This window comes from Macrotis lagotis, chromosome 4 (genome assembly GCF_037893015.1).
Source record: "Macrotis lagotis isolate mMagLag1 chromosome 4, bilby.v1.9.chrom.fasta, whole genome shotgun sequence".
Classification (NCBI taxonomy): domain Eukaryota; kingdom Metazoa; phylum Chordata; class Mammalia; order Peramelemorphia; family Peramelidae; genus Macrotis; species Macrotis lagotis.
Genome location: NC_133661.1, coordinates 40,250,141 through 40,261,944, shown reverse-complemented (window position 1 = coordinate 40,261,944; position 11,804 = coordinate 40,250,141). Strand labels below are relative to the sequence as shown.

Below are 11,804 nucleotides of genomic sequence, written 5' to 3'. Positions count from 1 at the left end.
GCAGCAGAATCCTCAAACTGGATCACTGTACACAAAGGATTTCAATTTTTCCAACTAGGCAACCTGCCTGCATTCATAGCTGGTGGCTAGTCCCGTTTTCTTGCCACAAAGAAAGCAATGCTTGGATGTTTTCTTTTTGGACTGAACAGGGGCTTTCACAGGGGGAAGATGATGGGTAGTTTCACCTGTTTTGAGACAAGATATGTAGATTAGTTTAGGATACAACAAAATTATAAAAGATCCCCTTCAGCAAAACATTATTTCCTGAAAAATTTCTAGCAGTTTCAAAGTTATGGTAATCCTTGTACAATGTGAAAATCAAATTTATATTATTTAATTCAACCTGAAATGATTTGAATGAACCTACACATGATTTTAGTTTAGAACTTGTACTCTACATTTAAAAGATTTCATTAATATGGAATTAACATTTCCATGATAAACCAATAACCTTTGATCATTCACTTCCAATGATAATCATTTGATGATAAATATCCAAAGCAATGTTGCCTGAGGAACAATTCAGTTTTATTCAATTCAATATGAGAAGCACTATGCTATACCTGGAAAATGCAAATAGGAAAAAACACCTGCCTTTAAAGAGATAGGATAGGTCCATAATAACAGCAGAGGGATGATACAAAATAGGGTGTGATTGGACAGCTCATTGAGAGGGCTGACACCTTTGTACTAGGGAAATCTGGAGAGAAGGAAATATTTTCGGGAGGGAGGTGCATAGTGTGTGTCTGTTTTGTGTGACTGTATGTTTAGGAGTTGCAGCAGAAAGAGCTTTGGAGTGATGACACATGAAGGAAACTTTAAAGGGTAGGGACAGTCAGGATTAAGGAGGTGCTATCACTAGGCAGGGTGGAAAATAAACCTGATCTTAAAAAAGGGTTGATGTTATTTTAGAAAGTAACTTCTGAAGGATTTTGAGCAGGTGAATACTAGGGTCAGATCGTGCCTTAGGGTAAGGAGTAAGAGCCAGCAAGACCAGGGAAGAAGCTGTTCTAAAAGCCTAGGCAAGGAAGGGGTAAAGAATGAATGAAAAAAGTTCCTGAGGACTTCCCAGGGGACAGGCAGAGTGTGGACTGGAACAGTCCCCATACCCTCTACGTGGGGGCAGACAAGACAAAGGGAGTGATGAGAATCTGAATGGTGATGGTGGCCTTATGAGGGGAGAGGGAGGAATGTATGGAAGAAGTGTTATGACCAGACTTAGCAACTGAGGAGTTGGGGGCATATGGGAGAAGAAAAAGTCAAACATAATGTAAAATTCAATGATGGGGAATAGAAAAAAGAGTTCCATTTTAGATGTGTTAAGTTTGAGGTGTTGATAGGTCTTATAATTAGAGATGGCCAGCAGGCATTTCGAAAAGTGGAACTGGAGGAGATTCAGGCCGGAGGTAAGGATGTAGGAGTTAATGAAAAAGAAATTGAGTGCAGGACTATATGAGAATCCTAAGGTGAATGTATGGAAAAATGGGGGCTAGGACAGTCTTAGGAGCCACTGACAATCTTGATGGCCAGAGGAGAATGAGACAGTGAATAGAATGGTTAACCCTTGTGTGAGAACAGTCATGAGAGCAGCATCACAGGAGGCAAGGAAGGCGAGAGCATTCAGGAAGAGGGAATGGTCAGTAGCCAAAAAAAAAAAAAAAAAAGAGGATGTGGCCTGAGAAAAAGACCAGTGGACTGAAATCATTTTATATTTCAGTGTAGACTAAAGGATAATTACATATACTAAAAATAATTCTGTATAAAACAAAATAATACAAAACCAAACTTGTCCTTAAAAGAAAATGATACTGACTCCTGGTAATTTCCATGCTTTTCCTCCCACTACTACTGTTTTTTAAACATATATCGTCTTTGAGTGTACTTGGATTTGATGGCAAAGTCTAACATAGATGATCTTCCATGTGGTAGCTAGGTGGCACAGTGGATACAGCACCAGTCCTGGAATCAGGAGGACCTGAGTTCAAAGCCAGCCTCAGACACTTAATAATTGCCTAGCTGTGTGACCTTGGGCAAGTCACTTAACCTCATTAAACAAACAAAGGTAACCTTCCCTAAATAACCAAAGACTTCTTCACAGAACTTCCTTCCATTGCTCACTGCTTAACTTAATCTAGGCAAAGTTGGCAAGTCTCTTAATTTTCCTTGCACATCTGTAAGATGGAGATATCTGCTTTGCCTTTCTTATAGTATTATTGTGAAGACTGAGTAAATAGTAAAGAACATCATAAAGAATTATCATACAAATATAAAGCAGTCACCATCATTCTGGCTTGGCATTTTATGAACTATTTATGCTCAGAATACCAAAGAATATTTTTACAGAAAGGAAGACTTATTCATCGGAAGAGGATTCTTTTCAGCATCATGCATGCAAGAGTAAAACTTTTCCCAGTCTTAGGAGTTGCATCTTATTTAGGGTTTCCTAAAACTTTTATTTTACAAATTAAAAAGAAGTGATTATTCCAAAAGAAATGGAGCATGCTAGGAGTAATGACGAGCTAGCAGTGCTTCCCTACTTAGCTAGGCAACTATCCATCCCAGTCATCCAGCTTTCATCCTTTTAACAAATATTTACTGAGTGCATACTCTGTGGATGACACTTCTCCAGAATGTTTACTTCTATTTCCACCCTTCTACATTCCTGGTCAAGGTGAAATTAATAATCCAGGTCTTGTAACACACCCTGAGCTTCTCTGGGCAGGTGACTGTCCCAAAATACCAGAGCAGTCCAATGCCAAGGGCTCAGAAAATGCAGCCAAACAGGTGCTTCTTAACACCTACTAAGAGCTCAGAAGTACACTGGGCACCCTACACAATAAAGAACTAGTACAAGCGGCCTTTGCAATTTAGATGGTGAGATAAAGGATATAGATTAGAAAAAATGAGACTCCAAACACAAGTAGATAAAAAATGGAATATGTATTTTTAAAATTTTTAGCATATATGTGAATGAGTCTTTTACATACAATCACACCTTCTATATTCATGAATGCTGATTTAACACATTTTCTTTACTTGACAAAACTAAGTTACAGACTATTTGGAGTTTAAAAATATACTTAACAGCTTTATTTCTTTTCAAATATACTTTCGTCTTGGTCTTCTTTGCAAAATTAGTTCCAATTACAGTGATTTTTACTAATCCACCTGCTTTTACAATTCTAGACTTGTGGTTTATCATGACACATTAGACAAAGTCCTAAATAACTATAAATAGCATTTAAAATTCCTACTTAAAGCACTATTAAACTCAAATGTCAGTGGCAAATTTGTTAACATTTACTTTTCTTCAATCTTGAATAAGAATAACGGCCCCCTGACTCCTCCCCAACATTATTTATTGCTAAAGTTGGCAGGATCTATGCCAAAAGCTTAGGAAGAGTCAGTAAGTGGCACAAGTGACTGGTTGGTGTTTTTCAAAGGCAGGGGAGCACTTGTCACTGAAATTTAATTGACTTGTAGTCTCCTATGAAGCCACAAGATGGTGTTTATTTCCAACTAACACAGCCAGGTTTTGTTGAATTAGGTAGATCTTCAGGAAGGTCATTACATCTAGCCCCTTACATCATCATCTTAAGAGAGGGAAAGGAGTCATCTTAAGAGAGGGAAAGGATCTTAGAGATCATTCATTCTCACCCCTACCAGAGACACAAATATCTTCAATATCCTTTTCAGGATGGAACAAATATCTTCTGAGGCTCCTTTTTAATAATATTCTATAGTCTAAAGAACATCCTGGTCTACAAAAAGTGAAGTACCAGGAAGTTAATAAAAGATGTAGAATTTTGATTCCTCACAAAAAGGAAAATAGCTTTGTTTGGTTCTGAATTCTTTGAAGGTAGAAAAAGATGAAAGTTTCTCATTTGTTCAGTTCTGTACTTATTTGTTTAGCAGTAGGTAACCTATGAGATGGCTGTGAATATAATACTAGGGGTTTCTTTTATGGGAGCCTGTATATATACCACCTATCAACACATTTTCAGAATGAATGGGCAGGTGGTGTTGAGTTTCCCCTCCTAAGAGTTCTTTGTTTAAATAACTGATCATGTGTCTAATTATGATATAGGGAATTCGTTTTTAGGCATAGAAATTGAATAATCTTAAATAAAATAATCTTAAATCTTAAAATAATCTTAATAAATTAATAATAATAATAATGATAATGATAATAAACAGAGAAATTCTGAGGTCCTTTCCAATTCTGAGATTCTGGGCTTCTTGACTTACTCCTACTAAGGCAGAAGTGAAAAAGTTGCTTACATATACCAGTTTCTCCAGTATTAGACAGCTATTTAGGAGAAAGGCATAATTTAGCAATAAGTATTGAAAAAACAATTTTAGTTATTATCTAAACTCCAATTTTACCTAAATTTGAAATGCTAAGACCATCCTGAAAATACAGAGGAACTAGGAAATTGTTTATAAAGAAACATTCCAAGCAGCATGAGGGTAGTAATTAGAGACATCTCTGGATCTTTTTGCAAAGATTCACTCACTGAGAATCCAGAGTGCTTTAATTTAGGTAGCATATCGATATATCATTTGCTCCATGGCTCTAAGTGATTTCAAATTTGCAAAGACTTTTTGCCCCTTTTGTAAGCCATGATCCCACACAGGTTAGAGAGTCATAATGAACTGTACATATGTACATAATGGACAATATATTTCCTCCTTCACCTCAACTCTGCAGAATCCTTTGGTGACTTCAAAACACTGCTCAAGTTGAAGCTTCTCCATCAGGCCTTGGTCAATCTCAATAAAGGTTCAGTACAGTGTACTGATGTTGTATAAACCCATTTAAGTACATATAGGTTATCTCTCTTGACCAGTTCTCTAATCGCAATCTCTAATAGCACTCCACTATTTTTTTGAGCCCACCCTTTTCATCAGTAGAAATCTAATGCCTCTGTAAAATCTAATGCGTCTTCCTTTCATGCTTCACATTTTCCCAGAGGCTGGCTCTAACTAGTTCAGCTGTGTTGAGAATAAACATTACTGCTCTGTTATCATCGCTCTCCTGTAAATGTCTCACTTTCAAAAACATAGGATTCAAGAGAGCAGAGGGTCAGGTTTTTATGACATAGAATAAAGTTTCATGCCTCCGAGAGATAGAATGCTAGACTTTTTTTCAGTTTTCCACAATGCGTAACTGCTCTCTCACCTTCTCATTCCTAGGTTCTCTTCCCTGCTTTAAAGGCATCTTGCCACTTGATGACCCATAATTTTTATCACTTTTGAGTAGCAACAATGGGGTTAGAAATAGGGCACTGGAGTCGGAGACCTGGGTTCAAAGCTCACCTTTCCATATTAGCTTGTGTGTGTCATCAAGGCAAGTCCTAGAAAGTCTCTAGATCTATTTCCCCAGAGGTATCTGGACTAAATGTCATCGAATGTTCTAATCTTCCAATGATAAAATTATGATTCCATTAAGAAAACAGTATCATTATTAATCCCAACCTTCTGGTGGGATTTCCCTAACACACAAACATGAACACGTCACTCCCCTACTCAGATTTCAGGAGTTCCCTATTGCTTCTAGGCTCAATGCTAGGTTCTTCTGTGTGGTATGAAAAACTTTTCCCAATCTTAGCACATCCATTACCCCTCTTTCTCACAGATGCCTTCCATCTCCAATCTCTGGGTCCTTGCACTCACTTTCCCTATTTCTGAAATACATTCCCTCCTTCACCTCAACCCTGCAGAATCCTTTGGTGCTCCAGTTGAACTATTTGATTGTTGCCTTTCTACCCTCCTTTTTTTCTACCATGGCCTGTTACATGGGAGATTTTCTGAGCTTTTCATCCTTTATCTTTTTGATCTCTTGTTACTTTTCAGCTCTCCTGTGAAAAGCCTAGCCTTTAAGAGGTACTGACTGATAATCAGATATGTTAGATGGAAGCTTTAGGCTGATGGATTTTCTCAGCTGGATTTTTGCAGGGGTTCAAGGTTGCTTCTTAGTTGCCAAAGAAGTTGAAGGTGTTTTCCCTTCAGCTACTTATAGAGCCCTTCCAGAAGTCTGAGGGTTCAGGAAGGCTGCTATACATAGTCAAGACTTTACAATAACATAGTAAACCAAAACAAAAGGGAAAGTGTGGCAAATCTCTTGTATAAAATGAATATTCACTAAAACCAAATTATTTTGTTCTTTAAGTCTGTATTTTTAGATATCCTCATGGATTTCCCCTGCAATCAATGAACAAATTAATAGAATAACGACTCTTTGAAATTATCTTGCAATTTTATGAGAAAATCTAATTTAATCTATAGAAATCAAATTGACATTGCATTTCTATATTTTTGTGTCCATACACACACTTGAATGTGTGTACACATATTCATGTCAAGTATTTTTGGTCAATATATATAATTTCATTGGTTTAGAGGAATCCTGGTATGGAAACTCTCCCAGGTATTACATAGACCAGCACCTTCTCTGCACACGACAGCCTTAAGAGAGCTGCCAGGGGCCCTGAGAGGGGAATGGTCTTGTTCAAGACCTCTGAATCTGAATGGGTCCAGACAAGACTTGAGTCCAAATCTTCCTGAGGACCACTCCCTTACTGCTGCCTTTCTTGAAACAGACTGGCACGACATGTACTTAGGTAGGGAAAGGAAAAGGCAAGTATCTAGAACAACTTACATATGGATCCTTGAGAGCTACGGAGTTTTAGGACTTAGAATCGATTTCTATTTTTCCCGATGGATAGTTCCATTTGGGGGTAAAGGCAGGGTCACTGTTTGGTTCTTTGGACTCCTTGCTCTCTTAGCACAGCACCTGGCACAGTGAGGGAAGGAGAGAAGGAAGAAGGGAAGAAGGGGGGGAGGAGGAGGGAATGGAGGCAGGGAGAAAGGTGAGGGGGGGAAGAAGGAAAGGAAGCGTTTATTAAGTGTCTACTTTGTGCCAGGCCCTGTGCTAAGCCCTATATATCATTCTCCTGGATCCTTATCTAGCCCCAGGAGAGAGGGGCTTGTCTCTTCTTCCCCACTACCAGGACCACCCAGCTCCAAGGAAACAAGGGAGGTGGATTCTGAACTTGGGCTTCCCTGCCTGGGGGTGGAGAGGCCTCCTCATATTATCTGGGTTCTACCGTGTGGGTACTTCTTTGGTTCAGTGTCTCCAGTCCAGGCCCTGCAGGGTGAGGAGATTCTCTTTCCATCCAAAGGAAGGTCCTAAGAATGGAAGGATTCCCCCCCTTGCCACCCCCTCCACTCAGTTCTCCCTCTGGCCTGCCAGTCAGCCAGCCATTATACCTTAGGGTTCAGGACTTCCCATTCTCCAGTTCTGTTTCCTAATTTGTAAAATGACAGGGTTAGACTAGATGCTAGCTAAGGTGTCAGCTCTTAAGATTCTAGAATTTTCTGAGTGATATTCTAAGTTCTAAGGCACAGACTAAGTAGAAGTAAGAACATATCTCAAAAGTTAACTAAAAAAAGAGAGTAAGTCAAAAGTCAAGTTTAAGAAATCTATTATTGCTAATTTATAGTTTTAGGGCTATAATAACAAGCATAAATATTACAAACTGACAAAAATATTTAAAAGGTTTCAAATTTTAAAATATTGTTTATATTATTAAAAGTCAATGTATTTACATAGTTAAAAATAAATTTAAGAAAGTCAACATAACAACTCATATTTTACAAATTACTATAAGTCAAATTTCAAAATATAAAAACTCAGCACCAACTGCTGTGAAAAGTTTATATTTTCAATCTCAGCATCCAAAGAATGAGGTTTTGATGGATATGTGACAGTTTGGATGTAACCCCATCAAAACAAGTCTAATGGAGATATATCAGGTGGCCAAGCCCAAGGGCCTCCTAATGATGCACCAGGCTGAGAAAAGTGTTCTCTAGAAATTATTAGTTCTTCAATGCATAATGATAGGGTGGCCCAATCTATCCTGTTAAAAATTTCACAAAGCTAAAGAAGTGGAGAAGAAATGTAAATACCTGAACTTTCTAATGGTTTTGAATTGTTGAATATAACAGTTCTATTTCTAAATTTATTAAGGTTTAAAACTACACTAAGATTTTTGGCATGCCCAGTATTTGGTAACAATGCATAAAACCACAAAACGCTTCTGGATCATGGACTATCAGATCTGGAAGTGGCTGAACAGAGCAACCCCAGTTTCCTCATTTACAAATATGAAAACTGAGGAGTTAGAAGATGAAGTGACTTTTCTTAGATCACAGCACTGGTAAATGACAGAGCCAGGATTTCCAGCTTGGATACCCCAATGAGGTGTGCTCTTGTCACTAGGTTGAAAACTAAAGAACTCTCCTTCAAAGAATAGGGTTTAAGAGGAGAAGCATCATTAATACAGGGTGTCAAATTTTAAATGAGACATGACAAAAATAAAGGCAAAAAAGGACTGGTTTCAAATTGGGACACAAGAATAGAAGAGGTGGGCCAAGGAAGGACTAGGTCAATGTGGAAGCACAGCTACAGCCTTGCTAGAAGTAAAGTACAAGTCTTGGTAAAGTTATAAGACTATATCTATAATTTGTCAGGTTTTATAGAAAGCCAAGTATGGAACCTCCATCTTCAAATGAGAGAAGGGATCAAATCAAGATCCTTGATTTGCTGTGGAGCATGGAGAGAAAGGTCAAGCACCAAGGCCTGGAGAACATGGCCTGGGTTTCAGAGGCAGGACTTGACCTGGGTCTTCTCAACTTTGAGGCCTGTTCATTCTCACTCTGCTTCTCAACAGAAATATAAATAAATAGGCATTAAAAATGGAAAACAAATGGAATTTTCAGGTTATTAAGCAGATTAACAAAAATTATCATTTGACCTTACTCAAAAGACAAGAAACATCTGCAAAGAATGGCAGAAATTTCATTAACCATGGGTAAAATATAGCTCTCATAGAGAAATAAAACAGATTCTAACTTTAAATGTAAGTAGCATAAAGTTCCTCTAAAAATTGATTTAAAAACTCAATCCAACAACATACTGCTTAAAAAAACAGGCAAATCCCTGCAGGGAGACCAAAAAGAAAACAGTAGAATCAAGATCTCTTAGGCAAAATGCAAGTATTAAAAAGGACTAGGTTTTGATGACTTAACCCGATGAAGTAAAATTTAAACCAAAAAAAGCATTGTGGATAAAAAAAAAAGGAAAGTGTCAATTCTTCCCTTCCTCTAACCATCCACTATCACCAAATCCAGATGTGTTTACCAGAGAATTTCTTTCAAAAAACAAGTCTTTACATACAAGATTTTAAGCACATAAAAATATGGTATAATTCAATTTTTAAGACAATGGTGTTCATTTTAAAACTTGATCAAGATAACACCAAAAAAATTATATATAAACTGATTTCACTCATAAATAAAAGTGGAAAAATGTTAAATGTAATTTTTCCATACAGAAAAAAAGAAAATACATTAAAGGTATTACTCATCACAACCAAGGTTGGGTGTTGCCCCATTCCTCCACCCCTGGAATACCAGATGGCATCATGAAAAAGAATATGATAATATAATGTGGAAAAGAAATCATGTAATAATACAAACTGCAGAAAAAGTATTTAATAAAATTCAAAATTCATCAATGATTAAAAATTTCAAAACTGTAATAAGGTCATCTTCTAAGAAAGAAAAGGTATTTACTTGAAATGCAGAACATTTTTTTTTATTTTAAACATTTCAATGGGGCAACCTTCTAATAATTTCTCTTAAAAACAGTATGAAGAAAGAATAGCCTGCTGACATTACTGTTGTATTGGAAATATAATTGATTACAATAATGTATGAAAAAGAAATAAGGGGTTGAATAATTTTGTACTTTGAAGATAAAAAATTTATTAAAAGTAAAAAATGAATTTAGCAATTTCAATTCACTTCAAACCAATTTGCTTTCAGGAATTAAGATAAAAATGTACCAAAAAAGCCTATCACATCCTTTATGACAATGATGATAATGGAAAAATAAAAATGAAAATAAATCCCTTTTACTAAAATAACCAATAAAACATGTTTCAGAGCATTAAAAGATTTCTGTGATATTCCAATACAAGGTTAACTTAATATGCAAGCTATTAGATAATTCTGGAGCAAAGAAAAATTCAATGTCATTCAAGAAATATGTATTAAGTATCCATTCTATTCAAGATACAATGATAAGTGCTGGGCATGAGAATACAAAAAATGATGAGTCCTGGTTCTCCCTGAGCTTTTAAAATACACTAAGATCAATTTGTAACTATGGCTCCCAAATGATGAAAAGTGAGCCTCCAAAACACTAGTTATTAGGTTTATGTCTCAAAGAAGAAGAAGAAAAGGACCCACATATACCAAAATATTTATAGCTATTTTCATGAGAACCAACTGAAAACTAAGGGAAGGTCCTCCTCCTCCTGGAAATTGGATACATTAAATGATACTATGTGAATACAATGTAGCAAGGTACTAATCAATGGACAAGTGTAATGAAGAAACTGGGAAAACACCTTTGAACTGCTTTGTAGTGAGAACTAGGAAAAACTCTGAACATTCTAGATAAAAACAACTCTGAGCTGTACAATGAGAAATCATGGTTCCAGAAACCTGAAAATGAAGCCTGCCATCACCTGCTGCCAGAGAAAAGGAAGAGACACACAAATGCATTTTCCAGCATGACCAATGTGGAAACTAAAAAATGATTATGATATTTTATTTAAGTATGTGTAATATATGTGTGATGTGTTTTCTCAACTAGAAGAATAATGGGAAGTACATAATATAAACAAATCTAAAATAAATGAATGAATTTATTTTTTAAAAAGAATTATCTGTTCAATTAGTCAATATGCTTTTAAAACATTGTATAAAGTGGCATATGGGCAACAGGCTAAGTGCTGTTACAGTCACTGCCTTCCAGGAAATCATCTTACACCAGATAAGTACAAAGAGAAGCCAACTTCCGAGGAGATGGCAGCCCTGGAGGTAGAGCTTGTGTCAGGGAATTTGAGTCAGAACCTAGGAGGCTGGAGGCTCAGACCTGAGCTAACAGGGAAGCCACCAGAAGACCTGCCCTACTTGGGAGGACAGGGATGGAGGCTGGGGGACAGACAAGAAATGTTCCAGAGACTTGTTCTATGTGTCTGGGGAGGGAGCAGTAGAGATCGAAGCCTAGGGTGCCTGCAATGATGGGGGTGCCCTCAAAAGTTACAGGGAAGGAGACCAGTCAGGAGGGTGGAGGGAGAGGAAACAGTATAGTCCTGAGCTCCCTCTCACCTAGTCCACAAAGACCTACAAAACACACAAGACCAAAGGCCAATTGGGAAAGCCAAGGAAAAGCCACAGTGAACCATTTTTCAAGCTCCAGTTGGTATACAGAGACAAAGCTCTGGGCAGACCGGGGATGGGGTCTACCTAGGAGTGAACTGGGGCCTGCTGCTGTGTTCGCGGGCACCAGCACCCCAAAGTTAGCACAGAGGCTGGCATACTATGCAGGGAGCAGGAATCAGAACTGGGTCCCAGAGCCAGGGCAGATCCAACAGGGTACCTGCCTTTCCTCCGGCAGGGTACCAATTGCTGGGACCTGAGCCTAGAGATAGTCCAGGGCAAGGAATGGTCAAGGTTTGAGGGAAGATCTGGACAAGAGGCAGGAACTGAATGGAGCAACCTCTGTAAGGTTCTGAACCCAAGAACTATAACCCCGAGTCCAGACTGACACCTGCAACCAAATGACTGGATGAAGGATACGATGTAGAACTTGCTGTCGGTGGTCAAGGTCAGCAGGCAGTCTGCTGCGGCTCCGGCCAGGGGCAAACCCTCCACTGTGCTCTATTCAA

General features: G+C 37.9%; 1 protein-coding gene across 10 annotated transcripts in view; it reads right to left on the bottom strand.

The window, feature by feature from the left end:
* The window catches only part of ZFAND4 (zinc finger AN1-type containing 4), a 56,614-nt gene that overhangs the window by 2,319 nt on the left and 42,491 nt on the right, over positions 1–11,804 (bottom strand). For 5 of the 10 annotated variants that reach the window (XM_074232580.1, XM_074232579.1, XM_074232581.1 and 2 more), the window contains one exon: positions 68–185. In XM_074232580.1, the coding sequence (XP_074088681.1) occupies positions 68–185 (118 nt within the window). Of the gene's footprint in view, positions 1–67; positions 186–6,661; positions 6,797–11,804 lie in introns of those variants that run through there. The other 5 variants (XR_012477718.1, XR_012477717.1, XR_012477719.1 and 2 more) reach the window with 3 other exon arrangements.